Source organism: Triticum aestivum, chromosome 2D (assembly GCF_018294505.1).
Source record: "Triticum aestivum cultivar Chinese Spring chromosome 2D, IWGSC CS RefSeq v2.1, whole genome shotgun sequence".
Classification (NCBI taxonomy): domain Eukaryota; kingdom Viridiplantae; phylum Streptophyta; class Magnoliopsida; order Poales; family Poaceae; genus Triticum; species Triticum aestivum.
In genome coordinates, this window is record NC_057799.1 from 648,140,358 (window position 1) to 648,156,277 (window position 15,920).

At 48.7% G+C, this 15,920-nt stretch overlaps 1 protein-coding gene across 1 annotated transcript; it reads left to right on the forward strand.

Moving 5' to 3' along the window:
- The first annotated feature begins 2,608 nt into the window (after positions 1-2,608).
- On the forward strand, positions 2,609-4,212 carry LOC123050806 (tryptamine benzoyltransferase 1-like). The gene is made up of 2 exons (XM_044473538.1): positions 2,609-3,009; positions 3,083-4,212. The coding sequence occupies exons 1-2, from the start codon at positions 2,641-2,643 to the stop codon at positions 4,031-4,033; spliced, it is 1,320 nt and encodes a 439-aa protein (XP_044329473.1). The 5' UTR covers positions 2,609-2,640; the 3' UTR covers positions 4,034-4,212.
- The last annotated feature ends 11,708 nt before the right edge of the window (positions 4,213-15,920 follow it).

Below are 15,920 nucleotides of genomic sequence, written 5' to 3' on the forward strand. Positions count from 1 at the left end.
GCTGGGGAGTGTAGTAGGCATTGGCCAGCTGTGGGGGGGTGGCGTCGGGAGCAGGGCCGGCTGAGGTGTGTAGTAGGCGCCGCCGTCGGTGGTGTAATGACCATAAGGAGCATACGTCGGGGCGGCGTGATAGGCATTGGCCGGCTGTCGGGGGTTGAGAACCCCGGGAGCACCAGTAGGCGGCCGAAGGCCGGGTTGCCAGGCACCTGAGTATGCCGGCGGAGCACCGAGGGTGGACGGAGCGGACCAGGGCATGGGCCATGCTTGAACAAGCCCCGTCCAAGGATCATGAGGAGGCCGCCATGCAACCGCAGATGGAGCACTGGTGGGTGGTGCAGGACTCGGTGCTGGTGATGTCGTAGGCGGAACCGAACGAGTCGACGGCGGCCTGTAGATAGGGTTTTTGCCGCGGTCGTTCGGACTAGGACGCCAGCCTGGGGGCGGTTGAACAGATGATGATGCGGACGGTCCGGCAGCAGGAGCCGGCATGGAAGGCGGCGCTAGTGGGGACAACAGAGGAGGACGAGCCGCAGCATGAAAGACCTTGGGGCGAGAGTCCTTGCGAGCTTGTGTTTCCGCCGCGAGTTGTAGCAAGGAACGAACTTCAGCGAAGGTAGGAGGGGGCCGTATCATCGGTATGAACGAGGCTTGCTTGTCAAAGTCTTCGCTGAGGCCGCCGACGACGATATTGATTAGCTGTGAGTCGCTAACTGTATCGCCGAGTTCGCGGAGCTCATCACCAATGGTCTTAACGCGCTGGCAGAACAGGTTCACCGGGGCGTCTCCTTGCACCATATTGCGAAGCTCGGTGTGGAGTGCGTTTTTCCGAGCGTCGGTGTTGCTTTGGAAGAGCTGACAGAGGGAGTGCCAGATGTTGGCAGCGGTGGCGCCGTCGTGATCGAGCATGTTGAAGATCTCGGTGGTGATGCGGGTGTAGAACCACTGGACGATCGCGAGATCGTCTTTCAACCATTGCGGATCGTCGGGGCGGGGAAGACAGTTGGCGGCGACATGCGAGCGCAGGTTGCAGCGGCCGAGGTGGAGATCGAAGAGATGTCTTCAATGGTAGTAGTTGTGGGCGGCGAGATCAAGAACTATGGGGATGTAGGGGCTGACGTCGGAGATTGTGTCAGCAAGAGATATTGGTGCGGCGAGGATGGGTGCAGGGTAGTTTTGTGGAGCTATGGTGAGGGCCGAGAGAGAAGCGGCCGCGGCGTTGGCAGCCTTGGCGATGAGTGCGGCCCGGCGCTCGAAGTAGCCGGGCGGCGGCGGCGGCGATGGCGTTGATGGAGCCATACCCTAAACCCCGGGACCGGTATCTGATACCATGGAAACTCAATAAAACTATTGTTTATTGATTGATTTGGTGCGGCATACAAGAGTATATAAGAGGGTACAAACCAACTTAAGGTAGGGGTATAAAACTGACTTGGACTAGAAGTCGTATACCATAATGACTACTCTAACAGTGTCATCGACTCATCGTCATAAATAAAAGAAAAAAAAAGAGTTTCGGCTCGGTTGAAAGGAGACGCGCGAGTCATCTAACAAAAAAGAAGAACCTGAAAGGTGACGCGTGACCTGTGAGGTAGGTGCGAGCAGCGCCTTTGACGGGATTTTGCTTCAGCCCGAGCGGGTCTATTTTTTCTTTTGAGCTAATTAATCAAGGAACCTAATAAGTGTCATACGTCTTGTACAAGCATATGGCAGTCCCGAACGTTTTTTATGATAAGTTTAGTTACACGAAGATGATAACTTTAGTTAGCAGACATCACAACTTTCATGCTTCAGTTTATTTTTGACAGAAACGTGTCATGAGTAAATGGAATTTGCGCGTGACTAGAATTGCCATCAAAGAAACGTCAAAGCCGGAGTGCGGCGCATCTGACACGTGACACTTATTATTTAGGGAGTCCGTCTGTAGATGTTGTAAGCAAAAGCAAAAGAGCAGGGTGGATTGCTTTGCTGGGGACTTGAGCAAACAAGCAACGGTAGATCGAACGGTGTGAAGTTTAGATGTGAGGTAAGTGTATTACATTTAAATGCGAAATAGCAATTCCATTTAATATATCGATCATTGAAAGTTGAAACCACAAGAAACATACGTACGTGCTCTTGTGCAGCACACGAACAGATGGTCACCAACTGCAGAGATATGTGGTACTTACGACGAAGCGCTGGTAGAACTTGCGCCGGAAGTGGGGTGCGGCGGCACGAGGACGTTGGACCAATAGTCCGCCCAGCGCGGGTCGGCCTCGTAGTCGTAGGCCGCCGCCCGCCCGCCCGCTTCGCCTCCCTGCCCAGCGCGGGTTGCTGATGGCGGCGGCTCCGGTCTGCGTTGGCGGCCACTTTGGAGACTTGGAGTGGTGGGTGAGTTCCGGCGGTGGCTCTCTGTCCGTTCGATGGCTTTGCTGGGGACTTAGAAGCCTCCCTGTTGGACCAGCTGCTGCCCAGAGAGACGCCCTCTCCAATCGGGAACTGCTAAATCTGGTTTTCTCGTCGGTTTGGTAAACGAGAAAGGGACGTGGACATATAAGTTTTCAAAGGATGATGAAATGGCCAATGTGTTCATATACACACCACTACGTGCTGTAAATGTGATGCCCGGCGCAACGCTGGTACGTGCGTGTCTAGGTCGAAATGGAGGTATCGAGCAGCACCATGCTGAAGCCGGCCTACTCCACGCCTCATCTTGCCGGCGAGATGGTCCCGCTGACCCTCTTCGACCGTGCCACCTTGGACATCTTTGTCCCCCTCATCCTCGTGTACCCCGCACCGACTCCGTCCAACGATGCCCTCACGGAGGGCCTACGCAGGGCCGTCGCGGTGTACCCGCACCTGGCTGGACGCCTCGCCGTCGACCACCGGGGCAGGCGTTTCATCCACGTCAACAACGAGGGCGTGCTTGTCGTAGAGGCCGCCGTCCCCGTCGATCTGGCGAGCGCGGTCACTGATGGCAGTTTCGTCACCGACACCGATGGGCTGTACCCTGCAGTGCCGCCGCCGGAGGTAATTAACCATCTACAGATGTATGGCTCTACGCATTCTGGATGCTAACTGACTCTCGGGACATAAAATATAGGAGAGCATCGGGGCGGCCCTTCTACAGATACAGCTCAACCGGTACAAGTGCGGCGGCCTCGCGATCGGCTTCAGCAGCCACCACCAGGCCGCCGACGGCTACTCCGTTAGCACCTTCCTCTCCACGTGGGCTAGCGCGGTACGCCAAGGCTGGAACTTCACCGCCCCGTCCCCTTTCCTCGATCGCGGCGCGACCGCCGTTCCTCGGGCTGTGCCGACGCCGGTGTTCGACCACAGGTCCACCGAGTTCAAGGGACAAGGCAGCAGGTCATACCCTGTCGTCTCTGATCCCATGTCCTCCAACATCAAGAACGTAACGGTGCGCTTTACGGCGGAATTCATCGCCGAGCTCAAGGCCCGCGTGGGAATCCGATGTAGCACGTTCCAGTGCCTGCTCGCGCACGCGTGGAAGAAGATCACGGCGGCGCGCGGCCTGAAGCCCGAGGAGTTCACGCAGGTGAGGGTGGCCGTGAACTGCCGGGCCAGGGCCAACCCTCCTGCGCCGCCGGACTTCTTTGGGAACATGGTGCTCTGGGCATTCCCGAGGCTTCAGGCCCGGGATGTCCTGGGCTGGACCTACCGCGGTGTGGTGGAGGCCATCCGCGACGCCATCGCCCGCGTGGACGCCGACTACATCCAGTCGTTCGTGGACTTCGGTAGCTTCGCGGACGCCAACGGCGAGGAGCTCGCAGCGACGGCGGCGGCCAACGGCACAATGTTCTGTCCGGACCTGGAGGTGGACAGCAGCCTGGGTTTCAGGTTCAACCAGATTGACCTCGGCACTGGGCCGCCCTCCGCGTTCGTCACGCCGGACCTGCCCAATGAGGGCCTCATGATCTTCTTGCCGTCGTGTACGGCCAGTGGTGGCGTCGACCTCATCATGGCCATCCCGGAGGATCATGATACGGCGACCTTCTACTCCTTGGATGAAAGAGCTAAACCAAAGATGTAAAATCAATGCTCCCTTTAATCATATATATATGATGAAGATCGTTTTTTCATCGATTCGCACGGGCACAATCATCTCAGGACGACGAAGATCTGAGATAAACAGGTACCGCCGGTTCCGGTCTAGTGACAAGCATGGTGATTTTTCTGTATTTTTGTTTCCCTGTGTCAAATTCAAATATAGTGATGTGTAAATAAATCTGCGAATTCACAAGTGTTTCGCATCTTGCAAATAAATCTCATGTGTGTACTTTGTTGGATATTTATATGGCTTTAAACATTTATTCAACATGATTATTATTTATTTAACTTAATGTGAAATTATTCGTATTATTAATGTTTGTGACGGGGAATGATTAATGTGGAATTTCACTCGAGGAAGTAATACTCGAGGTGCCCAAAAGGAGTGTGCTGAAATACTGCAGAGGAATTGATAGGGGGACTCTACTGGAATTTTATATGTAGGTATGCATTTTTTTTCATGAGATCAGAGGGTGGAAGAGCTAGGTTTGTTTTGGAGGATCAGCTCTGCATTTGACCCGCATGATTAAGATTGCAAGTTGATCTCACACATACAATTTAGTCATGGCACATGACTCACATGTATGTGCTAGGGACTAGTATATTTAGACTCGATCACTTGAAAAACTGGCATGTCTGATCGCGGTTGTTTACATTGCTCAAGAGTCATATAGAATTTTCCAAAAACAGGTGAAAATAATAAAACATTTGTAAATGAAGTCTATAAATAGATTCTTACCCTCTAGCCTCATTATACGTTATGAGCGGCACCACGAAAAAGATAGATAAATTAGAGAGTGGACCGTGTAGTCCACAAGTTGCAACATACTTCCTGTCAAAACATTACTTGTGAGATTATTCTCAATGCAGTTGCTTGCAAGATTAGACTTTGATTGACCTTTTAAGGCAGCCATTATAATATATTTTGATTTAGACAGGTGTTAAAGCTTGATAATAAGTGTACGTGTAGACTCCGGGGTGCCTTTATTGCTTCGAACTTTGAAAAACATACTTAGCGTAGTTACAGGAATTGATGTTACAGAAATGGAGATTTCAAAGTGCTTGACTGAAGCACCGCACACTACAGGAAAATCACATGGTGCCGTGTATCTGTTGTTGTGTATATGTCGGTAAGCCGATTATCAAAACATGGGTGCTTGGCTTACATCCACATAAGCAGATAATGGAATGAAAAACTCACTGCAACAAAAGGAGACTCGGTTTACATCCAAATAAGCTGAGTCAGACAAAAAAAAAAGTTCTTCTCGTACGAACAAACACTCGCCTTAGATGCAAAACGGCCCTCGGCTTACAGTCAGGGCTCGAAAAAGGGTTTTGCCACATGGCCGTCATCGACGCACTTAACAGCTAGCGTGACGGCCGTTAATATAAGCCGAGTACGCTCCCCTTGTACTCGGCTTATATTTCACATTTTTATTTTTTAAAGAGAAAAAGGTTTTGCCTCCCTGGTAAGTCAAGTACCCTCCATATGTACTCGGCTTACATCTGGCTTATAAATCACGCGGCCGCGTAAGGGCCGGCCCCTTCATCTTTAAATCATGCCACCGCGGGGCGACGTCGCCGTCGCCTACTTGCAATAACAATTCCAATCCGTCTATATGGCCAAATAAAAAAGTTAGTTGCGCCAAATTGCAGGGTTAGTTGTGCGCATCTGAACTGCAGCTAATCCTTATAATTCATGCTTAAATTCTGACAACCATGTCATGTGATGCAAGCAAAGGGTTGTTTACATGATCGAGGCCTTCTGGTGATCAAAACGTGGTTTTATGTAAACAAGGGTGTCTCCTCCATTCTCCCAGCACCTTCCCTCCGACTGGCGCATCGCCGCAACACCGGTGACTCACCTAGATTCACTATCAGAATCGACAAGTTTGCCGAGTGCCCAGTTCTTTGTCAACTATTTTCTGTCAGGCACTCAGCGAATGGCGCCCTAAAACGAGTGTGGTGGAAAACACTCAAGTGAACCAAAAACATGTGCCCATGCCGAGTGTCGCCTCAAAACCACTCGGCAAAGATAGGGCACTGGGCAAACGCAGCAACATGTGTCCTTGCTTGGCGCAGATGACAGCGGGATGACGGTGTGACCTCGTTTGCCTAGTGTTTTTTTATGTGACACTCAAGCATAATCCATTAGTACTATTCATGTTTGCCTAGTGTCAGCCGCAAACATTTTTACTTATTTTGATCTGGTATACACTTTGCTGAGTGTCGGAGGCTTGAACTGAGTTACATGGGTGAAGTGGTGATGGTGCCGGTTTCCTCTTATATGCGTGGTTTTGGTTCACAGATGCAGTTGCGGATGGAGTCGACGCTCTACTTTACTGGTTGTCAGCGACTGGGCTCCCTACACGGGGCTTCATAGGTGGAAAGGCTCAAGGCTCCGGCGAAAGCTTAGTCTTCGACGAGGGTCGATGCCGGCGATGATGGCGCTCAAGGGCATCTTTCTCCTCCTTTGAAGGATTGTCGAAGAATGCTTCCTCTCCACTCGATAGCTGTTATTTGGATTTGATGCTGCCATGTGGGTTGTTTACCATGTCCGAACCTTTTTCAGTGCTTGCGAGGCAGTCGTGGGCGTTTCCGGGCAAAAGCTTATGTCTTCGATGATGATGGATGCCGACAATGATTATGCCCACGGGTGCTTTTTTCCTTATTGAAGGCGACTTCGAAAAAACCCGTCACTTTTTTCCGGGTGGTGGAGTTCTCGCTAGGCCGGCATCGGCGTTGTATTTTGGTTTTGCTTTGCTTTTCTTTTTTCTCGGTTTGGTTTTCAGCCTAGTTTCCCTTGTAATAATCTGGGCCGCTCGATATGTTTTGCCTTTTCCTATCTACTTCCCCTGTTTCAAAATATAAGGTGTATTAATTTTTTAAAAAGTCAAATTTCTCTTAACTTCATAATTATGGGTTGTTGGAACATGATGCAAAGAAATGGGAGAATCTTCGATAATGAATCCAAAGGTGTTGGATGATGAACAATTTTACTCAAGAATGGTATCAAAATTGTGGGGCATAGAATGAAACAAAAGAACCTGAATTGCCTCCAGACCCGGATTGATGTTCATCTTTGATTCTGTTCTTCTGAGATAATTTGCTATGTGTTGATAATTTCCTTCACGGTACCGAGAAAATGAATTGCATGGTGTCCTTTGTATTTTTCTTATTACTTTTTGTGGACTTTAAATATCTTTTAGTGGAAACGAAAATCCTGGGTCTGCTCATATTCAAATCCACTGGACTGGTTCATATTCAAATTTGTAATTTTCTTATTATTACTTGGTTGAAAAAAAAGGTAATGGCTCAAATTCAAATCTGTCCGCTGACTTCTGGTGCAAACTGTACTACTACTTGTCTACTTGTAATTACGGGTCTGCGTGGTTACTTAATATCACAGGAACTGCTGCAAAAGTCAATTTGGACGTTGTGAAGGTCTATGCACTCCGTTGAAAAGTATACAGTATGCAATTTTTCCTTCCAATATTTGATACTTCTAGAAAGAGGATAGAAATATTTTCAATATGAAACATGTGACCCAAAGACTGGTGTCTCTTATCTATTGCGAGGAAATATAAGATACGCCATACACATCAGATTAATTGGTTGCCGGTGAGCTAGACCGGTAGCGACGACACACTATCAGAAACGCCGCACCCCCAGGAACAACTCGTTCAAGCAGGGGGTCTCCACCCCGCGCCCCTCCACCGCTGCCACCCCCGGGAAAATACCAGCAAGAACATGGCTTAGAGGATCTTATTGTCTTAAATGGCAAGAAATGTGCTTAATGTATTAAATATAGAAACTGAATCTCAAAATGCCAAATTTTGGCATGTTATATGTGATTGTGCATGTTGATTGTAGAAAAGGTTCGATGGCAAAATGATGAAGCAACTGACACTTCCTTAGAAAACCAGACTTGTTACCTATTGAACAATGATTCTTCCATGGAGATGGTCTAGTTTCTGAGCAGTGTATGTCACAATTTTGCGAACCTTGTAAATTTTTACCACAACCTCTAGGTGCCATATGACAACACAATGCCCAGTTTCATGCTTTCACGACTTCTTCGCATTTTTCAGAATTTGAACACCAATAAGCTCCATGTTTGGGATCTAGTCTTGGCACCCCAACGTTTGGAATTATTTTCCTTTTCCTTGACAAGGCCGACACATATACTCAAAAGCACACATAAAATTCTCAACCCAATTTTGCCAACTTTTTCATGCAGTTCAAATTTGAATTATATTTGTTAAATGCCTATAAATGCACTTAATGGTTTAAGTATAGCAAATGAATCCGAAAAATGCCAAATTTGAGATGTAACATGTGCTTGTGTATGTTGAGTGTTCAAAAAATTTCAAGGTCAAAAGATGATGCAAACGACACTTCGCCTTAAACCTGACATGTCACCTTCCTGACCCAACGATTCTTCGTTGGAGATGGTCCAGTTTCTAAGCAGTGTACATCATCACTTTTGCAGAACCTTCTCAAATGTTAGATACTTTCAAATATTATACACATACACCTAATCAGCATATGACGACCTTTGCAGGAACCCTGAGTATGATTATCCATTAGGCCATTACTTTGTCCAAGGTCCTTGTGTCATCCTCCCTATGGTGAAATGGGCGCCCACAAAACCTAACCACCTCCACCATCCTTCACCCCTTCGCTTCCTACCCACCGCCACCGGGAAAAGCGCGTCCGACAGATAGCAGACGTAGGGCTATCTCCTTCATGTCACGGCGACAGACAGTGGGTTTGCATGGGCAGCCATGGTGGTTGCCGAATCAGCCGGGGATCGACATTGGTGTTGGGTAACATAGTAATTCAAAAATTTCCTACGATCACGCAAGATCTATCTAGGAGAAGCATATCAACGAGCGGGGAGAGTGTGTCCACGTACCCTCGTAGACCGAAAGCGGAAGCGTTTAGTAAACGCGGTTAATGTAGTCGAACGTCTTCACGATCCAACTGATCCAAGTACCGAACGTACGGCACCTCCATGTTCAACACACGTTCAGCTCCATGTCGTCCCCCGAGCTCTTGATCCAGTACAGGGTCGAGGGAGAGTTCCGTCAACACGACTGCGTGGCGACGGTGTTGGTGATGTGATCTGCGCAGGCCTTCGCCTAAGCACACGACAATATGACCGAGGTGGTAAACTGTGGAGGGGGGCACCGCACACGGCTAAGAAACAACTGTTGTTGTCTTTGGGGTGCCCCCCTGCCCACGTATATAAAGGAGGGGGGAGGATGAGGCATGACCAAGGAGGGGCGCGCCAAGAGGGGGGGAGTCCTACTAGGACTCCGTTCCTAGTAGGATTTGCCCCCCCCCCTTCCTTCCAACGGAGAGGGGGAAAGGGGAAAGGAGGGAGAAGGAGAAGGAAAGAGGGGGGCCGCGCCCCCTCCCCTTGTCCAATTCGGATTGGGCAAGGGGGGCGCGCGCCACCTCCCGTGGCCTGCCTCCTCTTCTCCACTACGGCCCAATAGGCCCATTAACTTTCCCGGGGGTTCCGGTAACATCCCGGTACTCTGAAAAATCTCCGATCTTCTTCGGAACCATTCCGGTGTCCGTATATAACCTTCCAATATATCAATCTTTACCTCTCGACCATTTCGAGAGTCCTCGTCATGTCCGTGATCTCATCTGGGACTCCGAACAAACTTCGGTCACCAAAACACATAACTCATAATACAAATCGTCATCGAACGTTAAGCGTGCGGACCCTACGGGTTCGAGAACTATGTAGACATGACCGAGACACATCTCCGGTCAATAACCAATAGCGGAACCTGGATGCTCATATTGGCTCCTACATATTCTATGAAGATCTTTATCGGTCAAACCGCATAACAACATACGTTATTCCCTTTGTCATCGATATGTTACTTGCCCGAGATTCGATCGTCGTATCATCATACCTAGTTTAATCTCGTTACAGGCAAGTCTCTTTACTCGTTCCGTAATGCATCATCCCGTAACTAACTCATTAGTCATATTGCTTGCAAGGCTTATAATGATGTGCATTACCGAGAGGGCACAGAGATACCTCTCCGATACACGGAGTGACAAATCCTAATCTCGATCTATGCCAACTCAACAAACACCTTCGGAGACACCTGTAGAGCATTTTTATAATCACCCAGTTATGTTGTGACGTTTGATAGCACACAAGGTGTTCCTCCGGTATTCGGGAGTTGCATAATCTCATAGTCAAAGGAACATGTATAAGTCATGAAGAAAACAATATCAATAAAAACTATACGATCATTATGCTAAGCTAACGGATGGGTCTTGTCCATCACATCATTCTCTAATGATGTGATCCCGTTGATCAAATAACAACACATGTCTATGGTCAGGAAACTTAACCATCTTTGATTAACGAGCTAGTCAAGTAGAGGCATACTAGGGACACTCTGTTTGTCTATGTATTCACACATGTACTAAGTTTTCGGTTAATACAATTCTAGCATGAATATTGCCTCTAGGGCATATTTCCTTCAATTGGCACCTCATCTGTCGGTTGTGGAGCTGCTCCCCGAGCTAGGGGTCCCTCTTGTGTGCTCGTCCAATGGCGATTGTTGTCCTTGCGTACCCCTTCTAGTCATTTGCGGTTGTCAACAGTGACTACAGTGATGAGGCAACCACGATAGCAGCGCGAAATAGTGATGTGGTGGAGGGGGATGGTTCTGCTTTGGCTTGTCACATCTAGACATTGTCGGCCTCTACCACAATCGCATTGGGGGCACATGTGCGCCATATGCTGAGACTCATGTGATGACGCTCAACTCTCCACATGTGCGACATCTCGTGTTCGCAAGCACGTCTTTGATCGTGCAGTGATGTCCCTGCCAGGGTTATGCATGCGAGCGGCTGTCTCCAGACATGTATGCTATGGAACGGTTTGTATTTCAATTTTCCGTGACCATGGTATGTGGGTGTACCCCTCCATGCAACATCATTTTCTTCAACAAACGGTTTGTATTTCAATTTTCTGTGACCATGCTTTGTGGGTGTACCCCTCCATGCAACATCATTTTCTTCAGAAAATGGTGGCGGCAATAAACTGTGACTTCGGTCTAATGGTGCTCTCTGAGTACCCCGGTCTCAAGCTACAAGGTTAAAACCCTGTCCGACCTTTGATGGTCACACCTGTTAATTATGGCATCTACGCTTCGCACCTTTGTTGAAGGCGTTGCTTTGGAAATTCCTTAGACGTCTCTCTGGGGTACTCAGAATTTGAATTTGGGTGATTGGATCCGGCAAGGGCGGCACATGGTCGCCGTTCCCTTCCTAGAGGCATTGATTGTGGGGAATCTTTATTATAATTCGTGTGTTGTCAAGGATTGTGGTGGTGTTGGTGCTCACTGGAAGTATTTGGTATCACCTTGATATTACTCCCTCCAATCCTGGAAATCAGAGGACGGGCTCCAGGGAGCCCATTTTTGAAATGCCATATTTCCATAGTGCAAAAGAACTTGAAAAGATTTATAGATACAGAAATACATGCATAACACGTTTGAGAAAAGTTTCATAAGAATATACTTTCCTACGTGGCGTAGCAAAAAAGACAAGTACGTACCAGAAAATGGCCAATTGTTTTTTGCTGTTGGGGCTGGATTTTTTTTCTGCGTAGCTTGCAAATCATACTATTTTTGAATGAAATTTTACATATCCATCACGAATATGTATAAGTTTTCACAGAATTTTTTGAACCTGGAAATGTCATTTTCAGAGATTTTCAAAAAATGGGCTCCAAGGAGCCCATCCTTCAAAATTCCGCACCCCTCCATTCCCCCTTGCAGTGCGCATTGTTTCTAGCTCCAATACCAAAGAGTGGGGTGGAGCTGCATTTTGGACCAAAATAGCCATGTGTGCATGTGGTCTCTGTCCAACTCATGTGCGTGCCGCTGAATAGAAGGTTATTCTATGCATGTCCCGTGGATCAAACAGTGGTACTATTGCCGAAATATGCTCAGCGCTGCATATGCGCACTACATTGTGGATTTTTTACAGAAAAAAAAATCATATATATGACTCCGTCGGGACTTGTGAGCAAAAAAATGACTGAATGAGGGAAAGCACCCGGAACAAAAACGAGGGAAAGCAAAGGTGCACGGATGGCTTTGCTCGGGACTTCCGAGCCTCCCGATTGGACCAGCTGCTGCCCAGAAAGGCGCCCTCTCCAACCGGGAACCGCTAGATTTCGTTTTCTAATCGGTTTGGTAAGCCAGAAAGAGACATGGACATCTTTCCTCAAAGGATATTTGCAATGGCCAATGGATTCACATACACACTACTTCGTGATGTCCATTTGCTACCCGGCCGGGCCAATCAAGATATAAAAACATGAAAAAGTAGGTTAGCTGGACAAAGCATCCACAAAAACCTGATTAAAAGAACTAGATTGTCACAATCTCTTCCTAGTTCCTAGTCCACTCTGCCGTCACAGGCGCATGGAAAGTCACGATCGAAGCCATGGATGCACGGCACCAGTCGGTACAAACTGCTGCACGTTTGCCCTAAGTGAAGGTTGAACGATGGTCAAGAACCGGAGGTTGTCCAACTAAGCGACGCGTAGTGCTGTTTTATTTGCTTGTTCTTGACGTCGTGCAGAGGAATGGCAGTGCTGCAACCAGCACCGTACATGTGTGTGTGTTTGTGTGGATAAAGTGGAAACTCCTTGGTTCCACGGGAAGAATGGGTAACTTTGAATATGACAAAGCTTTGTTTGAAGCAAAGCCATCGTAGCGGGTTTGGACCGCCATTAGTTTGTCGTACTAGTAGTATGGTAAAAACATGATTTGGTTGTTCAGTTTTGCCGCGTATGCTGGGTGCCTTCGCCCCTCAATGAGCGCATGAACCCTCTAGTATTATTTATACTAAATTACTTTTGTTTAGACTTTGCTGACCCTTCAAAAAATTTATTTGCACACATAACCCCACGTCGAAGGCGTAGTAATATTTACCCATCGCCACGCCCTTCTGATCATCACATTTGACTTTAGTCCCTTAGTCTATCGCCGGTCGATCGCCTCGCCAGCAATGCCACCTGCCGTAGTCGCCAACAGGATTGGTGGATCTCGGCTAGAGGTTCTATGTTTAGCTGGTAGATCCTTCGAGAGATTTATGGTGTGTGCAGATAATTTTTGATGTGGTTGTACTAAAATCATAATGCGCTAGATAAAAGTCATCATTTAGGTGGGGGTGTACCGCACCAATAAGTTTGGCACTTCTCGGTTCGTATCTACACGCAAGCGGTGCTAGCGATTTTCCCAAGCAAGGCGGCATGCCTAAGATTTGGACGCATACAGCGTAACACATCCAGCGCCGGCGCCTTCCAGGGTGCCCCCGGCACAGTCTGATCATTGGAGGCGTAGGAGATGGCCTTCCCATCATACACCCCCCTAGAACGGGCGAGGGTGATCCTGCAAACCGTGAGCGAACTTGTTAATTGCAGGTCTTAAGTCATAAATCATTATCCAACAGTATCATTGCACATCACCGCCATTAAAATGTAGGCCCCTACGTGGCCTCTTAGCTTTTAGCTCCTTAAAAAATTTCCGGTTCCTTACCAAACCACTAAAACTTAACTCCTTAAAAAAATAACGCAAATTCATTTACTTTTGGGCCATCAAGTTAAACTCATTACTTCATTAAACGATATCATTGTCACATACTTCGCATGTTCCTTCGCGAAGAGAATTGATCCAAATAAAACTACAAGAAAAATCAAACACTTCAATAAAGACACAACCTTGGCCGCTCCTACTAGTCTCTCTCATTTTCATTGCCGACATTGTTGCTCTTATTGGTAGGCTTTTTGAGCTTGCACACTTGTTTCTTCACTGCCTCCTCAAACTTGGACATTGCGTCCTCTGTAAGTCTCATCACTAGTAATCAGTGCACCAACATCTAGTAGATTTCTCTTTATCAATGGACAATAGATCAATGTGCTCTTCTTTCCAATACAAAAACTTGCATCCTTTCTACATAAAATTTTAAGAAAAGAATGTTTTTCAAATTTTCATGAATCTAAAGAACAACCGTATAAAATTGCACTCACTCTATCCATTCACACTAGTAGAAAATTCATTCGGGATGTTTGGTCGTGCTTGAGACGTGACCCAACACACGTCGTTAGCAATCATCACACTTGATGACAGGTAGAGGCTCGCCGACGACTGCGGGGCGAGGGCTGAGGCTAGCCGACCGGAGGACGTGGTTGTGTAGGTGCTCGGTCAACGTGTGAGATGCGAGGGCACATTCCATGAGGCGGCGCCGAGTGGTCGAGGTTGTTGTGTGGTTCGGTCCATGATGAATCCTGCCAAAATGTGACGGCGTCAGGGCCTGGGTCTATTGAATCCGGCGGTGGTGGCGATGGGCATAGATGCGTCGATTTGTGCGGCGACGACGAGAAGCAAACGAATCAAAGTGGGGAGGAGCACGGCGGGTGCTACAGGGTGTCGACAGCGACGCGTGGTGGCCAACGAATGCAAGTAAGGCGGCGCCGGAGTGGATGTGGCCGAGCGGGGGTGAGCGGTAGCCGGGGAGGGGAGGGGAAAATTTTATACTCATGAAGTGAGCGGCCGAGGAGTAAAAGTTGTACTCCTCTAATACCGATAAGGGATCGACTATGTTCGGTTTAGGCCCTCAAAATCAAATTGCTTTACTTTTCTTACCGGTTTTAGGGATCGGTTAGAAATGCTCTAAAACATGTACAAAGTTGAACATTGGTAACCTTGCTCGCTAAGCTATAAATAGACCTACTAGCCTCGGAGCAACTCAACTCTAAGGATATCTCATCTCCACAAATTAAGGCCTGAGGATACAATACACAAAATATTGAGCTGAAGGTACGTACGGTGGTGTAGGAAATCGTCAATGGACAAGCTTCCCAAGCGCCCGGCTAACTACGTGCCACTTAGCCCGGTTGGGTTCCTTCCGCGCGCCAGTGCAGTGTACGGCGACCGCACGTCGGTCGTCTACGGGCGTCTCAAGTTCACGTGGAGGCAGACGCACGAGCGCTGCCACCGCCTCGCCGCGGCCCTCGTCTCCCTCGGCGTCCTCAAGAACGACGTCGTCTCCGTCCTCGCGCCCAACGTGCCGGCAATGTACGAGATGCACTTCGCCGTGCCCATGGCTGCTGCCGTGCTCAACACCATCAACACGCGCCTGGACGCCAAGGCGGTGGCGGTCATCCTGAGGCACGCCCAGGCCAAGGTCCTCTTCGTCGACTATGAGTACGTGCGCCTCGCTCACGACGCGCTCCAAATCGTTGCCGATGCCGGCGCGCCCGTGCCGCTTGTCGCCGTCATCGACGATATCGACAGGCCCACCTTATATCGCCCGTGCCGCTTGCACAGAAATTAACACACCTTATATTCTGGAACCAAGGGAGTATATCAGTAACCTGAGATAGAGGTATGCTGATAGAGAAAAATGAGCACTAATATATCGAGAATTATTGAGCCAGTCTCAGCACTCATTCTAGAATTTCATGATCTGACCCCAACATTAGGTTTCCATCGTTATTGAGTAAGTCTACGGTAGATGCTATTGAAAAGTGTACCAAAAGATCCATTTGGACTTTCAGGAATCATTTCATGCATTGGCGTTCAAGCCCCGCTGCCGACGCGATCGGGTTGTGGAGGAGACAGATGACATGATCCCAGACGGGCGCCTCATTCCGCTGCCGCGACTCGCCGGATCCGCGCGAGCCCGAGTCTCCAGCCCCGCCGCCGTCCTGGTCGGCATGGGAAGGATACGTGTTCCGCTGCCGCGACTCCGCCGTCGTGGTCGGGTTGGGGACAAGACGGGCAGCACGATAGACAGGCATTTGACTATAAACT